The sequence below is a fragment of the Balaenoptera musculus genome, chromosome 2, assembly GCF_009873245.2.
Source record: "Balaenoptera musculus isolate JJ_BM4_2016_0621 chromosome 2, mBalMus1.pri.v3, whole genome shotgun sequence".
NCBI classification, from domain to species: Eukaryota; Metazoa; Chordata; class Mammalia; order Artiodactyla; family Balaenopteridae; genus Balaenoptera; species Balaenoptera musculus.
Window position 1 is genome coordinate 39,069,247 of NC_045786.1, and position 14,670 is coordinate 39,083,916.

General features: G+C 53.7%; 1 protein-coding gene across 2 annotated transcripts; it reads right to left on the bottom strand.

Annotated features, from left to right (window-relative positions):
* Nucleotides 1-443: 443 nt before the first annotated feature.
* On the bottom strand, nucleotides 444-14,657 carry ISG20 (interferon stimulated exonuclease gene 20). 2 transcript variants are annotated; one of them, XM_036843453.1, is made up of 4 exons: nucleotides 14,576-14,657; nucleotides 13,006-13,257; nucleotides 2,213-2,413; nucleotides 444-660 (listed from the first exon to the last, which is right to left on the bottom strand). In XM_036843453.1, exons 2-4 carry the CDS (start codon nucleotides 13,231-13,233, stop codon nucleotides 574-576), a joined length of 516 nt encoding a protein of 171 aa, XP_036699348.1. In that variant the 5' UTR covers nucleotides 13,234-13,257; nucleotides 14,576-14,657; the 3' UTR covers nucleotides 444-573. The 2 variants fall into 2 exon arrangements, with proteins under 2 accessions (XP_036699348.1, XP_036699349.1); XM_036843454.1 differs by lacking the exon at nucleotides 14,576-14,657 and adding an exon at nucleotides 13,553-13,902.
* Nucleotides 14,658-14,670: the final 13 nt, after the last annotated feature.

The following is a 14,670-nucleotide window of genomic DNA, read 5'->3' on the forward strand; positions in this document are numbered from 1 at the left end:
GGGGGCTTCTCTTTGTTGAGGTGTGCGGGCTTCTCATTGCAGTGGCTCCTCTTGTTGCGGAGCATGGGCTCTAGGCGTGGGGGCTTCAGTAGTTGTGGCACGTGGGCTCAGTAGTTGTGGCTCGTGGGCTCTAGAACGCAGGCTCAGTAGTTGTAGTGCACGGGTCTGCGGCATGTGGGATTTTCCCAGACCAGGGCTCAAACCCGCGTCCCCTGCATCAGCAGGCAGATTCTCAACCACTGCGCCACCAGGGAAGCCCCAAAGCAGGGGTATTAATTAAGTCACAGGAACTTCTTCCTGGACCCACAGGATTCAAGATGTTAAGCAAATTGACACTTGTCCCTGTCCTGGCTCAAGTGTTCGTTGTCCTCTCAGTGCTGGGTGGTGTCCACAGACACCTGGCTCAGAGAGAAGAAAGAAAAAGACAAGAGGAGAATCCGAGGGACTAGAGAAAATATAGAGCCATTTTATTGCTAAAAATGTATTTTCCAAAAGCAAGGGCATTTTTGTTTTGAAGAGACGAAGGTCTGTAGTCCTTGCAGAGGGTGCTGAATACCACCAGACGGGCAGCCCTCATAGTCCTCGAATTCTCCTGGAGATTCGGTAGAGCTCCATTGTTGCCCTGGCGTCTTCCACCGAGTTGTGTCCCAACACACTGTCCTGCAGACACAGGTACAGAGTGGGGACTTGGGGTGCGGCTGAATCCAGGCGCCCATGTGACCTGGGCCTTCCCTGCTCACACCCTGACTTACAGGGCTCAAGTGGGTCAGTGGGTGAGTCTTCCCAGGCCTCTGACACCCTGGACTCAGCAGGGGGCTGGAGCAGGCCTGGCTTCACCCATTAGCACTAGACCCAGGCATGGCCAGGCACAGAATCCAGCATCCTGAGGGCCAGGCCGTGCCCTCCAGGTGCTTACGATCCGCTGGGTGTGGGCCGGGCACTGCAGACTTGGCCTCAGACCCAGAGGGGCTGAAGCATTTCTCACAGGGAGCCCCAGGGCACCGAGGAATGTGGACACAGATGTCTCTAAGGGGCTCCTTGCTCAGCACGTGGAGAACAGGGCTCTTCAGTGAATCCACGTGCTGACACTCTGTCCTCGGTCCCTGGTGCCACAAGCCCAACAGAGGGGCCCAACCTCAGGCCCATCCCCTGTCTCCTACACATTCCTGCTCCCCAGCCAAGCCACCCCCAACTCCTCAGGCTGGGGCTCGGGCTCTCCCCTCCCCGGCGCCCCCTCTCTTGCCTCCTTCACTAAGACGGCCCCGTCACACTCCACTCAGACCTGGTGTCCTGCCTGCCCCCCGTCCTCCGTCCCTGCTCCAGGACACCTGCCCTCCCCTCTGTGGACACGCCCCACAGATGTGCTGATGCTCAGGTCTCGGGACACCCTCCGTTCAACCACGAGTTTCTCAAGGATGGGCTGGGCCTTGCTCACCCGGGTGCTCAGCCTCTGGTCCAGCCTGGCCCAGAGCAGGTGCTTCATAAACATCGGCGGAGCTGGAAGGGCCCACGTGTGGCCGCAGCTCCTAGTGTCCACCCCGCCTCCCTGGGCCCTTCCACCCTGGTGAGCTCCCAGCCCCCAGCACACACCTGCCTGCGGGCTCCTGGAGACTGCTTTGCCTGGGGGTTTGAGCTCAGGGTCCCTCTCTCACTTTTTGGAATCCCCCTCATCGGATATCTGCCGCTTTCCTATCTGGGGGGCAATTCCAGAGGCTTCTGCCTGGGGCTCTGGGGGGGGCCTGCTCTGTCTGTGGCTGCAAGTGCTGAGGAATTAGGGCCCCGGGAGCAGCATCAGTTCCTGCCGAAAGGGAGGTGTGTGTAAATAGTGCGGCTCCCTGGATACATCTGCGCTCTGTGCTCTACACCATTTCGCAGAGTTGGGCAGGGGGATTAAGCTTCAGTTACCCACAGGGAAACTGGCATGATTTTGAAAACACACAAAAACGCCTCGATTGGGTGCCTTCCCTTCCCTGCCGCTCATCCTCACTCTAGCAGGGCTTCCTGGGTCAGCTCCCAGATAAACGCCCTGCCCTCCTGGAGAAACCCCGCCCCTCTCACAGCACACAGCCTCTCAGGACTAAGGGGAGGCTGAGCATCTTTGGGGCCAAATATTTGCTCCGGAGCTATTGGGAGACTTTACAGTCCTAGCGGGAAGGGCCAGGCCCCCAGAGCCGGCAGTCCGGCCCCAGCCTGGGAAGGGGGTGGTTCTCACCTGGATGCGCCGCCCAAGGAGGCGCTGGCTCAGCAGGCGGAGGGAGACGCGCCGGCAGTACAGCACGCCGGCCTCGCGCCAAAGAAGCTTGTCCGCGACCGTGTCGTAGATGGCGTAGTTGCCCATGTTCTCCTTCAGCGCCTTGAAGTCGTGCTTCAGGTCATGACCCACCACCAGCTTGCCTTTCAGGAGCTGCAGGATCTGGCCAGGAAGACACGCACCCTAAACGTCACCCAGGGTACTTCGGGTGGGTCTGGGGCAACTTGGTGACATCATGTGGGGGGGGGGGGGTGCTGGCCTGAGCTGTGTGACTATGAGCAAAGTCCTCCTGGACTTGCTGTGTGACTATGAACAAATCACCATCCCTCTCTGGGCTTGGAACGTATATATCATCGATAAAATGAGGAGACTGGACCAGACCCCTTCACCCTCAACAGTTCAGTGCTGCCGGAAGGCCCATCCCAACTCCTTCCGTGGTTTCTGTGTGATAGCAATGGCCATGGTCCCATGAGCCAGGCACTCGTTGTGCATCACATACATTATGTCGTTTAATCCTTTTAACAACCCTCCTGTGGCAGGCGGGTTGACCTCCCAGAGATGCCCACTCCCTAATCCCCAGGCCCTGTGAACATGTTACACGGCAAGGGAAAATTAAAGTTGCAGATGGACTTGAGGTTGCTAATCAAATGGCCTTAAAATAGGGAGAGCTTCTGGATGATCCGAGTGGGCCCAGCATAATCCCAAGGTCCTTATATGTGGAGGTCAGAGAGATCTGCCATGTGAACTTGCCAGGCTGCCTCTGGCTGTGGAGGTGGAGGAAGAGGCTGAGAGTTAGGAACAGGGGCAGCCATAGAAGCAGGAAAGGGCAAGGAAACAGATCCCCCTCCAAAGGCTCCGGAAATGAACACGGCCCTACTGACACCTTGATCTCAGCCCAGTGAGACCCACATCAGACTTCTGAACCACAGAAGTGTAAGACAATAAATTTTCGTTCGTTTAAACCACCAAGTCTACGGTTTTGTTATAGCAGCCATAGAAAAGCCATACAGCTATGAGGGAGGGTTGTGTTTAACTGAATTTTGCAGTTGAAAAAACGAAAGTGCTAAGAAGTGGAGTAATTTACTCAAGGTGACTCTGATGAATTTAAAATATTTGCAGATTACTTGACACTCCTCACAGAAAAGATGGAGTCTAATTCCCTTCACCTTGAATATGGGCCGGGCTGTGTGACTTCTGATCTCTCTATGGGGCCAGTGTCCCGGGAGCCCTGAGTTACCCTGAAGCCACCATGCCGGGGAGACCACCCTGAGGTAGGGAGCCGTGCCCAAGGAGCCCCAGCACCAGCCACGGCACAGGTGGGTGAGCGAACCATCCTGTGATTCTAATCCCGGGCCTGCCGGGTGCCTCAGCCAACCAGCTGTCCCCTTCTGCCGAGCCCTGCCCAGATTGCAGATGCCTGAGCGACATAAATATTGACAGTGTTTGGAGCACTACGTTTTGGGGTGACGTGCTAAGCGTCACTAGATCACTGGGACAAGTCACACGGCTAGTTCGTGGCAGGGCCAGCCCTCAAAGCCTGCTTATCACCACCACATTATGCTGAAAGACCTGCCTGCTCCAGGCCTCCGCCAGCCCAGCGGCCAAGCTGCAGAGGGCAACCCTCAGGGTGCCCCAGTCCTGTGCCCTGCACGTATGCCCAGGCCTCCATTCTCACCTCCTCTCCCACGGTGGCCCTATGGAGAGCCGCAATCACTGGCCACACAGGCGGGTCACCTTTCCTTCCCTTGGCTGCCACTGGGGAGGACGGAAGGGGGACCTTGGGGCGAGCTGTACCAGGCGCCCGCTGAAGGGCAGCTCCTGGCCGTCTCAGGCCCAACTAGGACAGCTCTCCGGCAGCCTTCATCGCTTCCTCTGTGCCCCAGGAAGGAGCCCTCCGGATGGCTAACACCGTCCCGTGTCCTGCTTCTGCTTCCAGTGGCTTCCCCAGACATCCCATGGGGCGTTTGACTTGCTCCCCCTTGTGGCCACTCTGCAGAAAGAAGCTAAGGCTCCAAGAAGTGAGGTGACCTGTCCACGGTCACAGCACTGGAGGCAGAGTCGGTCCATCCACCGTCAACACGTAATGTCACCAGCCTGCCCCACCGGTACCGTGGTTTTGTTGGGGTCCTCCTCCGGACAGACCCTCGCCCAACCTAGGGACTGGGGAAAGCACTCAAAGAATAAAGCTGGGCCACTCCTGAGGGACACCAGTTCTTGTCACACTTGGGCTGAGGAATCGCCTGGTGAATCTCACCAAAATCTGGATTCGGATGTGGGATTCTGCATTTCTAACGGGTGGTTCTGATGCCGTTGGTCTGTGGGTCACCCTGAGTAGTAAGGGCGCACGACCTCAGAGCAGCGGCTCGAGGGGAATCCTACGTGTGGAGGAAAGGGCTTGGGCAGCACGCAGGGGAGGGGTAGAGGCCCAGGGCCAGTGGCTGTGGCTGTGCTGGGCAGCTGTGGGTCACACGCCTTTCCTTGCTGACATCCTTTATGTTTCTGAACAATGGGGCCTGTTTTCCTGTCTATGAGCTGACTCAGGCCCAGTTCACACAAAGCTCTGAGGGGACTGTGCCACCCCAGAGTCAGCCACAGCAGCCGGTCCCAGGCGGAAGAGGGCCGAGTCATTGTGAGGTAGATTCCTGGGAAATTCATCACTTCCCGAGCCCCAGGGTCCCGGTGGTGGCGGGGGGAGAGGGGTACATTCAGGACCATGAGACTCATCATGAGACAAATAAAATAAGAGGTAGACAAGCAGAAGGAAGGAAGAAGTAGGGAAAGGAGGAGAACAGTCTGTTTAGCAGAGAGATGCCAACTCTTCAGGACAAAGATGCTGGGCACCGGGCAGGGAAAGGCTGCTGGGACTCGCTATGTGGCCTCAGGGAGGTCGAAGACGGTCTCTGGGCTTCAGTTTCCCCATTTGTAAGGTGAGGGCCTGGAGAGGTGAAGCTCCATGGACTTTCTGTGGCAGGGCTGGGAGGGAAACCCAGGGTGGTGTGGAGGTGCCAGCTGGATGGGCCTCAGGGCTGTGTGACCTGCTGGCTTCGGACCTGCCCTGAATCAGTGTCATGAGGCAGGTGTGCCAAACACAGGGGAGGGAGGCTCAAATTCCTGGAAAGAACTGGAGTGGTTGGGGGAAAGGGACATTCATCGATCTGTTCTCATTGCCTGGCACTGGGCCAGGTACTTTCCTCACCTCATCATGGGGCCTCTCAACAAGAATATTCTTAGTGTCATTTTATAGTGAAGGGGGTTGTGGATCAGAGAGGGTAAGACGCTTGCACAGGTCACACAGCTGGTGAGTTGATTGCTGAGATGCGGTGTCCGGATCTGCCTGACCCTGTCCCTATTATCACAGTTGTTGTTATTACTACCTACTGAGAACCTAGGGATTATATTAGCATTATTAATTTCAGGGTGGAAATTAATAATTTCTACTGCTGGGCCCATGACGGCACTCACTGAAGATTTCTTGAATCAGGAATATGGCCCCTGTGAGGCGGGGATTGTCATGCCATCTTACCAACAGGGAAAGGGGGGTGCCAGTGGTGTGTACCCATGTCACACGCAGAGGAGTGACAGGCCCTGGTGTCTGCCCGAATTCTCTTTTCCACTGTGTTTTTCCATCTAGTCCAAGTATTTCCCAGGCCTGATCAAAAAATCACCCGAGACCCTTGTTAGAAATCCAGAGGGCAGGGCGCTACTCCAGACCTGCGGAATCAACATCGCCAGGGGAGGGGCATTAGCAAATGTTCCAGGGTATTCTTCCCATCTGCCAAGTTTGGAAATCCCGGCACCGATGCCTGTACAGCCCCTTAGAGCCCGCTGCTCCCATCATGCATCCATTCTTCCATCTGTCCGTTCATTCATTCCTGGCTGCCAGGAGACATGATTATAAGGGACTCTGAAGAATGTTGCCCTTGTGGAGGCCCAGGTCCCCTACTGTCACCTTCAGGAGTGGCCCTGGTCCCCCTCTTTCCTTCTGTCCCCTGCCAAGCTCTCTGGGTGCCCCTGCCCCCAGCTTCTCTCTGCTTACCCGGGCTAAACCTGGATGACAAAGTCGTCCTCCTCCATCTGGCTGAGCCCCAGAGAGACCTGCCAGGTGGCGGGGCCCCGACAGGGCACTTCAACCCAGGCAAGGGCTACAGCGCTTGGTACAGCTGAAACCAGTCCCTGTTCACAAGCTACTGTGGCTTCCTTTCTGTTTCCCACCTAAACCACGATGCCACACAAGATTTAGTTTCTTTATTTGCAAACCAAGAGTGTCATTATCATTCCCCAATCCCCGTCATGGGGTGGATGCTTCTCAGTATACCAGGTTAACATTAGAAGAGCATTTACTTACAAAAATGAGTTACAGTCTATGGACCATTACCGTTAGATTAAAAAATGAATTAAAAGAGCATTGACTTCTCAGCTGAGAGCCCTGCATCTGAGCACTGAGTTGTAGCCCAGCTTGCTGTGTGTCCTTAGCAAGTCACTGCCCCTCTCTGGACCTTGGTCTCCTCGCCGGTTCCTTCCTGTGCTGACAGTCTGATTTGTGGGGCTCTCTGTAGAACAGGGTTCTCAGCCTTGGAACTACTAACATTTGGGGCCAGATACTCCTTTGGTGTGAGTGTGTGTCCTGTGCACTGTAGGATGTTCCGCACCATCCCGGGCCTCAAGCCACTGGACGTCAGTAGCAGCCTTCCGCACCTCACTTGTGACAATCAGAAACGCCTCCGCTACTGAGCCTGCGCGTCCAGAGCCTGTGCTCCGCAGCAAGAGAGGCCGCGATGGTGAGAGGCCCGCGCACCGCGGTGAAGAGTGGCCCCCGCTCGCCGCAACTAGAGAGAGCCCTCGCACAGAGGCGAGGACCCAGCACAGTCATAAATAAATAAATAAATAAATAAATTTTTAAAAAAAGAAATGCCTCCAAATCCTCTTGCACTGTTGGTGGGAATGTAAATCGATACAGCCACTATGGAGAACAGTATGGAGGTTCCTTAAAAAACTAAAAATAGAACTACCATACGACCCAGCAATCCCACTACTGGGCATATACCCTGAGAAAACCGTAATTCAAAAAGAGTCATGTACCACAATGTTCATTGCAGCTCTATTTACAATAGCCAGGACATGGAAGCAAACTAAGTGTCCATCAATAGATGAATGGATAAAGAAGATGTGGCACCTATATACAATGGAATATTACTCAGCCATAAAAAGGAACGAAACTGAGTTATTTGTAGTGAGGTGGATGGACCTAGAGACTGTCATACAGAGTGAAGTAAGTCATAAAGAGAAAAACAAATACCGTATGCTAACACATATACATGGAATCTAAAAAAAAAAAAAGAAAGAAAAGAAAATGGTCAGAAGAACCTAGGGGCAAGACGGGAATAAAGATGCAGACCTACTAGAGAATGGACTTGAGGATACAGGGAGGGGGAAGGGTAAGCTGGGACAAAGTGAGACAGTGGCATGGACATATATACACTACCAAACATAAAATAGATAGCTAGTGAGAAGCAGCCGCATAGCACAGGGAGATCAGCTCGGTGCTTTGTGACCACCTAGAGGGGTGGGACAGGGAGGGTGGGAGGGAGGGAGATGCAAGAGGGAGGAGATATGGGGACATATGTATATGTATAACTGATTCACTTTGTTATAAAGCAGAAACTAACACACCATTGCAAAGCAATTATACTCCAATAAAGATGTTTAAAAAATAAATATAAAATAAAATAAAATAAAAATATCTGATCTTACTGTAAAAAAAAAAGAAAAAAAGAAATGCCTCCAGATATTGCTAAATGCCTCCAGATATCGCCTCCAGATTTGCCCTTGGGGGCAAAATCACAGTGCACTGAGAACCACCGTGCTGGATGACAGTGAGACCTATAGGCGTCAGAAGATAACAAGGCAGTTACCTTGCATTATAAAAGCAATGTCATCCCATTACAAAAAATAAAAAACAGAAAAGGGGGTGAGGGGAGCCCCCTCAAAATCCTAGTGCCTCGTGGCTGCATGGGCCCTGGGTGGACTGGGGCGCTCCGTGGCTCCCTGGAGCCGGCCTGGCTTCTATGGCCTGGTCTATGGCTCACTGCTAGCCGGGCCCACTTGCAGGAAGAGACAGGCTGGCGAGCCACCTTTGAAAAAGGCCTGCAAGAAACCAATGCCTGGTGAGCTGGTGGCTCGGCTGAGAGGTGTCACCTGCCTTGTGGGGTCTGATAAATGGCTAATAGGCTTCTGCCCTTTGGGGGCTCCCCAGCACAGCTTGGGATCTGTGAGCCTGGTCTTTGGGATTAAAATACTGTGGGTGATGAGTGAGGTCAAGGTGCCTCAGTGTCCTTGTTTGTGAACACAGATGATGGCGGTTGCCTCATAACCACAGCTTCACTCCCACGCTGCGCCGACACTACCTGTTCGTACATCAAGCACTTAGCATTCACAGCACGCATTTACACACTGTGATCACAGGATCAGAACATCACAAAGCAAGCCCTCGGGCCAGAAGTTGAGTCTCTGCTCCACCCCTTTCTTGGACAATTTGCTCAGCCTTGTGCCTAAGTTTGCTCATCTGCGAAATGGGGTGATGATACTAGTTAACTACCTCCCAGGGTTGTGGTGGGGTGTAAAGGTAGTGGGGTATGAAAAGTGCTTAGAACAGGGCCTGGACGTGAGGCTGGATACACCTGTGCTGCTTCATCACCCCTGTGTTACAGAGGATCCTACTGAGGGCCACCGAGAGGTTTAGCAACAAGCCGGAGGACACAGGGCAATCAGGTGGCAGAGCTGGGATTGATCCCACATCCAGCCAAGTCTAAAGACAGTGTGCTAAAAGTCCACATGCTCCAACTAAAGATCCCGCACGCCGCAACGAAGATCCAGCGCAGCCAAAATAAATAATAAATAATAAAATAAATAAATAAATATTTTTAAAAAATAAATCAAGACAGTGCTTGCTCCCTGCCCCCTGGGCTGTATGTGTATTACTGTATCTTGACAGCAAAGGCCAACATGAAGGCAGAGGCAATTCTCTTCCACGCAGCTGCCAGAACTCCTATATTGTGAAAATCAATTCAACTCCAATCCCACCAACATTCTCAGGGCACCTTCTATGTTCAAAGCACAGTATCCAACCTGGGGCAGATAAAGTACATGGCAGGAGCTGTGGAGCTAGACAGACCCGTGTGTGTGGCTAGGCAAGCTCTCAAGTGTGTGGGCTATGGGAATTCCCTGGCGGTCCAGTGGTTAGGACTCAGTGCTTCCACTGCAGGGGGCACGGGTTCTATCCGTGGCTGGGGAACTAAGATCCCGAAAGCCACGCGGCGTGGCCAAAGAAAGAAAGGAAGTGTGTGGGCTATAGCAAGGAGGGTGAGACCCCCAGGGGGGTAGAGTTGGGGGTGGGGAGGGTGAGGGGGTCGGGCAGGGCATCACACAGGACTCCTCTGGCCTGGGCCTGCCAGAATGGCAGTGTTTCTAGGGAAAGGGATGGGGGATGGGAGAGAGTAGGGTTGGGTCTGAAGCACAGCTGAGCTGAGAGAGAAGGCAGAAAAGGTAGGTAGGTGGTATTTAGAGGACCGTGGACGTTGGGTTGCCGGACCTTAGGCAATGGGAGCCTCGGAGGTATTTGAACCAGGGGGTGGGGATGGGAGCGGGGGCTATGATCTGAGCCAGGCCTGGGGAAGTGTCTCTGGCAGCAGGGTAGAAGACATGGGCGGGGAGCATACATTGTGCAGCAGGCAGAAAACGAGGGCCACAATCTAAGACCGAGGTTCTCAAGGGAAGTTGGAGAGGGGACGGGATGTAAAATTTGACTTTCTGCCTTGTTCTCTCCACAGGCACATTGATGACCATCAGCCATGAAGCAGGCACTGTGCTTAGGGATACAGACCACATCACTACACCCAACCTACACAAGGCCAGGAAGGAGGCATCAGTACTCCCCCTTCACTGATGAGAAAACTCAGGCTCAGAAAGTTTCAGTAACTTGCCAAAGGTCGCACAAACCAGTAAGTGATCGAGCAGGAAATGTGAACGGCAGGTGTGGTTCCAAAGAGCTGCCCGGTCTTTAGATCCCCGCCTCCCTCCTCGAACGGCTGTTAAGTGCCTACTCCGGACGGCACTCCATGTTACACACTGGAAGGGCCCGGCATAATCTCCAACTGAGAAACAAAAGCATTTTGGCACCAAGTCTGGATGAGGACCGAGGTGTCCTGACTCCCAGGCCAGTGCTGGAGGGCGTCCAGGGAATTGCATTTCTCTTCTGCCCTTTCTGCTGCTGGGATGGGGAGGGAGGCTGGGGAGGAGGAGAAGGGATGGGGCCAAGCCGCTCACCTGACTGCTCAGTGGGGATCTGAGTGTGGGCGGCTCCATGTAGTATCCCTAGGTCTCCCATCGGCACCTAAACCACCCCACCTTTCTTCGTGTTGCCCTCCCCTTCTTGGTGACTCACCTTTGTCCTCCTCTGTCCTAACGTTTCCTTCTTTCCGATCCTCTGGATGCTACTGATGGCTAAGTCACTGCTCCCTGGGGTCTCTGACTCTTCTCTCTGCTGCCATCTCTTTCCTCACTCCCGTCCATCTCCCCAGCAGCCCCATTCAGGTCTTCTTGACAGCGGTTTTGATCCTGCCATGCTCTTACTCAAGAATCTCAGTGGCTCTCTATGGCCCGCTGAGTTGCATACACAGAATCCTCCCTCCCCTTTGGCAAATAGCACCAGCCTCATGGAGCCTTTCCAGGACCACCCTGATGTACTCTGCCCCCTCCTCAGGGCTCCTTAGTACCCTCTTAGTACCTCTAGAACAGTGCTGTCCAATAGAAAGAAGCATAACGTGAGCCACATAGGTAATTTTAAATCATCACCGGCCATATTTTAAAAGGTAAAGAGAAATAGGTGAAATTAGTTTTAATGTTTTATTTAACCTAATATATAAAAATACTACCATTCTACATGTAATCTATATTTTAAAATTATCGAAGTACTTTGTGGTTCTTTTTTCAATCAAGTCTTTGAAATCCAGTGCATATTTTACACTTACAGCACATCTCAATTCAGACAGACCAGCCACTTTTCAGGTGCTCACCTGTCACCCCTAACTGGTGGGACCCTACTGGACACACAGCTCTAGAGGTTTCGAGCCTTCCACATTCTAGTTATCTGAACTTGTGCGAGTTGCTTAGTGTTATGGGTTGAATTGCGTTCTCCCTCAAATTCATTCGTTTAAATCCTAACCCCAGCCACCTCAAAATGTGACTTATTTGGAAATAGGGTCATTGCAGACGTTATTGTTAGGATGTCATAATGGAATAGGTTGAGTCCCTAACGAACACAACCGATGTCCTTATAAAAAGGGGCAATTTGTGAGACACGCACACAGGGAGAATGCCATGTGAATATGAAGGCGAAGATTGGGGTGACATTTCTCCAAGCCAAGGAACATCAAAGATGGCCAGCAAATTGTCAGAAGCTAAGAGAGAGACACAGAACAGGTTTTCCCTTGCAGCCTTCAGAAGGAACCAGCCCTGCTGACACCTTGATCTGGGACTTCTAGAACTAGTCTCTAGAATTGTGAGAGAAGACATTTCTGTTGTTTAAGCCACCCACTTTGTGGTACTTTGTTTCAGCAGCCCTACCAAATCACTATTTAGTTCAAGAGAGCTTCAGTTTCCTCATCTGTAATATGGGGACACACAATGTCTGTTCCTCACAATAATCCTGTGAGATTGCTGCTGTCATCACCCCCATTTTCTTTTCCAGATGGGGAAATGGGGTACAGAGAGGGTGAGGAACTTGCTCAAGGTAACTTAGCAGGTAAGGAACAAAGCCAGGATTCAAACCTGGCCCTCTTAGCTCTGAGCTAACAGCTCCTGAAGACACTTTTGGCAGACTGTTTTGTGAGGCATGAATGAGCTCCTGGATGGAGCTCAGGAGAGCATCCAGTGAGTAACCAGTGCTCAGAAAACAGGGGCTATTGTTGTGGGCTTATCTCTGGCACCTGGAGCCTGGCACATGCGCAGTATGTGGGATTGAGGTGAACCTCAGTTCTTTGTGTTCTTCATGAACTTCCCCAATGTGAGTTCACCTTCCCAGAAATGACTAACCCTGGTGCCACTTCTAGAGTGGTTGAGTTTCCTTTTCTTCTAGTGATTCAGAGAAACAGAAAGTAGACTGGAGATGTCACAACAAGTTGAAGGGCAAGAGAATGGGAGACTTTGGTGTGTCACACCCATCACTATGAGTGGATGGCCTGCGGTGGGTCTGGGAGCAAGCTCTCCCTGAGCTCAGTGGGCTCTGGCTGGCCTGTCCTTCAGGACCAGGAGGGCGCCCTGCCAAGCGCCCAGCCAGTGAGGGCCTCCACCCAGGACCCATCCCCCATTTCCCCCACAGGGCTCCCCAGAGGCAGCCGGTATAGAGGAAAGAAGGAGGAATCTAGCTCCCAAATCAGTGTGCAGGGAACAGCAGGCAGGACTCAGCTTCCCCATTGTAAGACCAGCGAGGTGGACCAGATGACCCGAAGGCTGCTCCCAGATACGAGTCTAAGGTTGTCTGATGGCAGGAAGCCTCCTCAGGGATGTGATGGACACACCAACGGGTTTCTCATGCCCTGGTGCTCCCCACGCACGGGTGCCAGGGAATCTGACATGGCTGGGGTCACAGGTCACAGCTCCAGCAACCAGGGGAGGTGCCGGGGAAGTGTGCATGTGTGTGTGTGTGGGGGGGGGGGTATATGTGTGTTGGCCTGGCTGGCATATGGCCCTTCTCTTACCTCCAGCCTGGCCACGGCAAACGGGGTGGCCTCCTCCATGTTCTGAGCCGTGATCCCGCTGACGGGGGTTCTGTAGTCGGTGATCTCGCCCTCGGGCCGGATGAACTTGTCGTAGAGCACGTTGCCGTGGTAGTCCACGAGGCTGCAGCGAGCCAAGCCGCTCTCCTTGAAGGGCCCCAGCCCCACCATCTCGCAGTCCATGGCCACCACATGCATGCCTCTTGCCATGTTCCACCGGGACCCTCAGATGCGCTGGAGAGGGGGCGGCAGGAGGGGCATCACATGAGGGCCAGCTGAGACCCCAGGCGTCCTCAGCCACCTCCCAGCCAGCCTACACCCTCTGCCCTGCCCTTTGTCACAAACACCACCTGGCACAGAAGGAAGTTGGCCTCTTGCCACCCCAACTGGCTTCTTCAGCCGGCGGTCCCAGGGCCTCTCTCTGGTCCTGCCCGGCAGCCTCAGGACCAGGATGCCCCCTCCCAGCACCTCCCCTGGCTGCTACCCCAGAGAAATGCCTTGAACCCACCATCCTGTCTCCCACTCTCACCTGCCTGCCTCTCTGGTGCCCCTTCTCAGCTACTGCAGTTGCTCTTAGCAGTGACTCATCTCTGACTTCAAGCCGGGAATCCTCACCCTGTTTCAGTTTCTGGTTTGCTATCAAGTGAAATCAGGGGCGGGAGGCCGGGCACATGGGCTGGGCTGCCCGAAGGTGGGGAGCTCGGTGTCCTGAGCCAGAATTGATGAAGCTGGCCGGCTCCGTGTCTGGGTGTCCCACCTTTGCCCCTGCCCTCCACCCAATCGCTCAAGCCCTCCCCCTCCTCGGATGACGCAGCTGATGTGGATGGAGTGGATTGCAACATCTGTCTTTCATTTCTCACCCTCTGGCCAGGGAATAAACATCCCCAGGACTGGAGCCCAGGGAATGTCCCACAACTTCCGGGGGGCCGCCACCAATCTGAAAACTCTGTGAGGTCTTTTTTTTTTTTTTAATATTTATTTATTTGGCTGCACCAGGTCTTTGTTGTGGCATGCGGGATCTTCGTTGCGGTATGCAGGCTCTTAGTTGTGGCATGCAGGATCTAGTTCCCTGACCAGGGATCGAACCCGGGCCCCCTGCATTGGGCGTGTGGAGTCTTAACCAATGGACCACCAGGGAAGTCCCTCTGTGAGGTCTTTTATGGGGGCAGGGAGAGCTGGCTCTTGGGACACTGAGGTTATTGATTGGGAAGGGCAGGAGAAGGTGGGGGTGCAAGGGGGGCTATCCCCCACTGCCGACCCAGTAAAGCCCTACGGCCTCTATTGGCTCAGGGATGCCTCAGAAAGAGTCATTTGTCTGCCCTCGACGTGCTCTGCCTCCAGCTGGACTGACACTGTTTGAGGACAAGGAGAAGCAGGCCTGGAGGGAGCCCCACCAGCCCGGCCGTGTTTCCCAGGGGCTACGCTCTCCCAAGCTAGAACTTTGACCCCTTAGAACAATGCCTAACACATAGGGAGCACTCAACATTTATTGAATAAATGAATGAGTTACATCCGGGGCAAAAATAGAATCAGCTTTAATGAGGAAATTGTCCATTATATACTGTGGTGAGTTGAGCACTCCCATCTTGCCTCCTACCCCAGATCCATATGGAACAAGCTTTGAGCTGTCGAATCTGACAGCCCCCG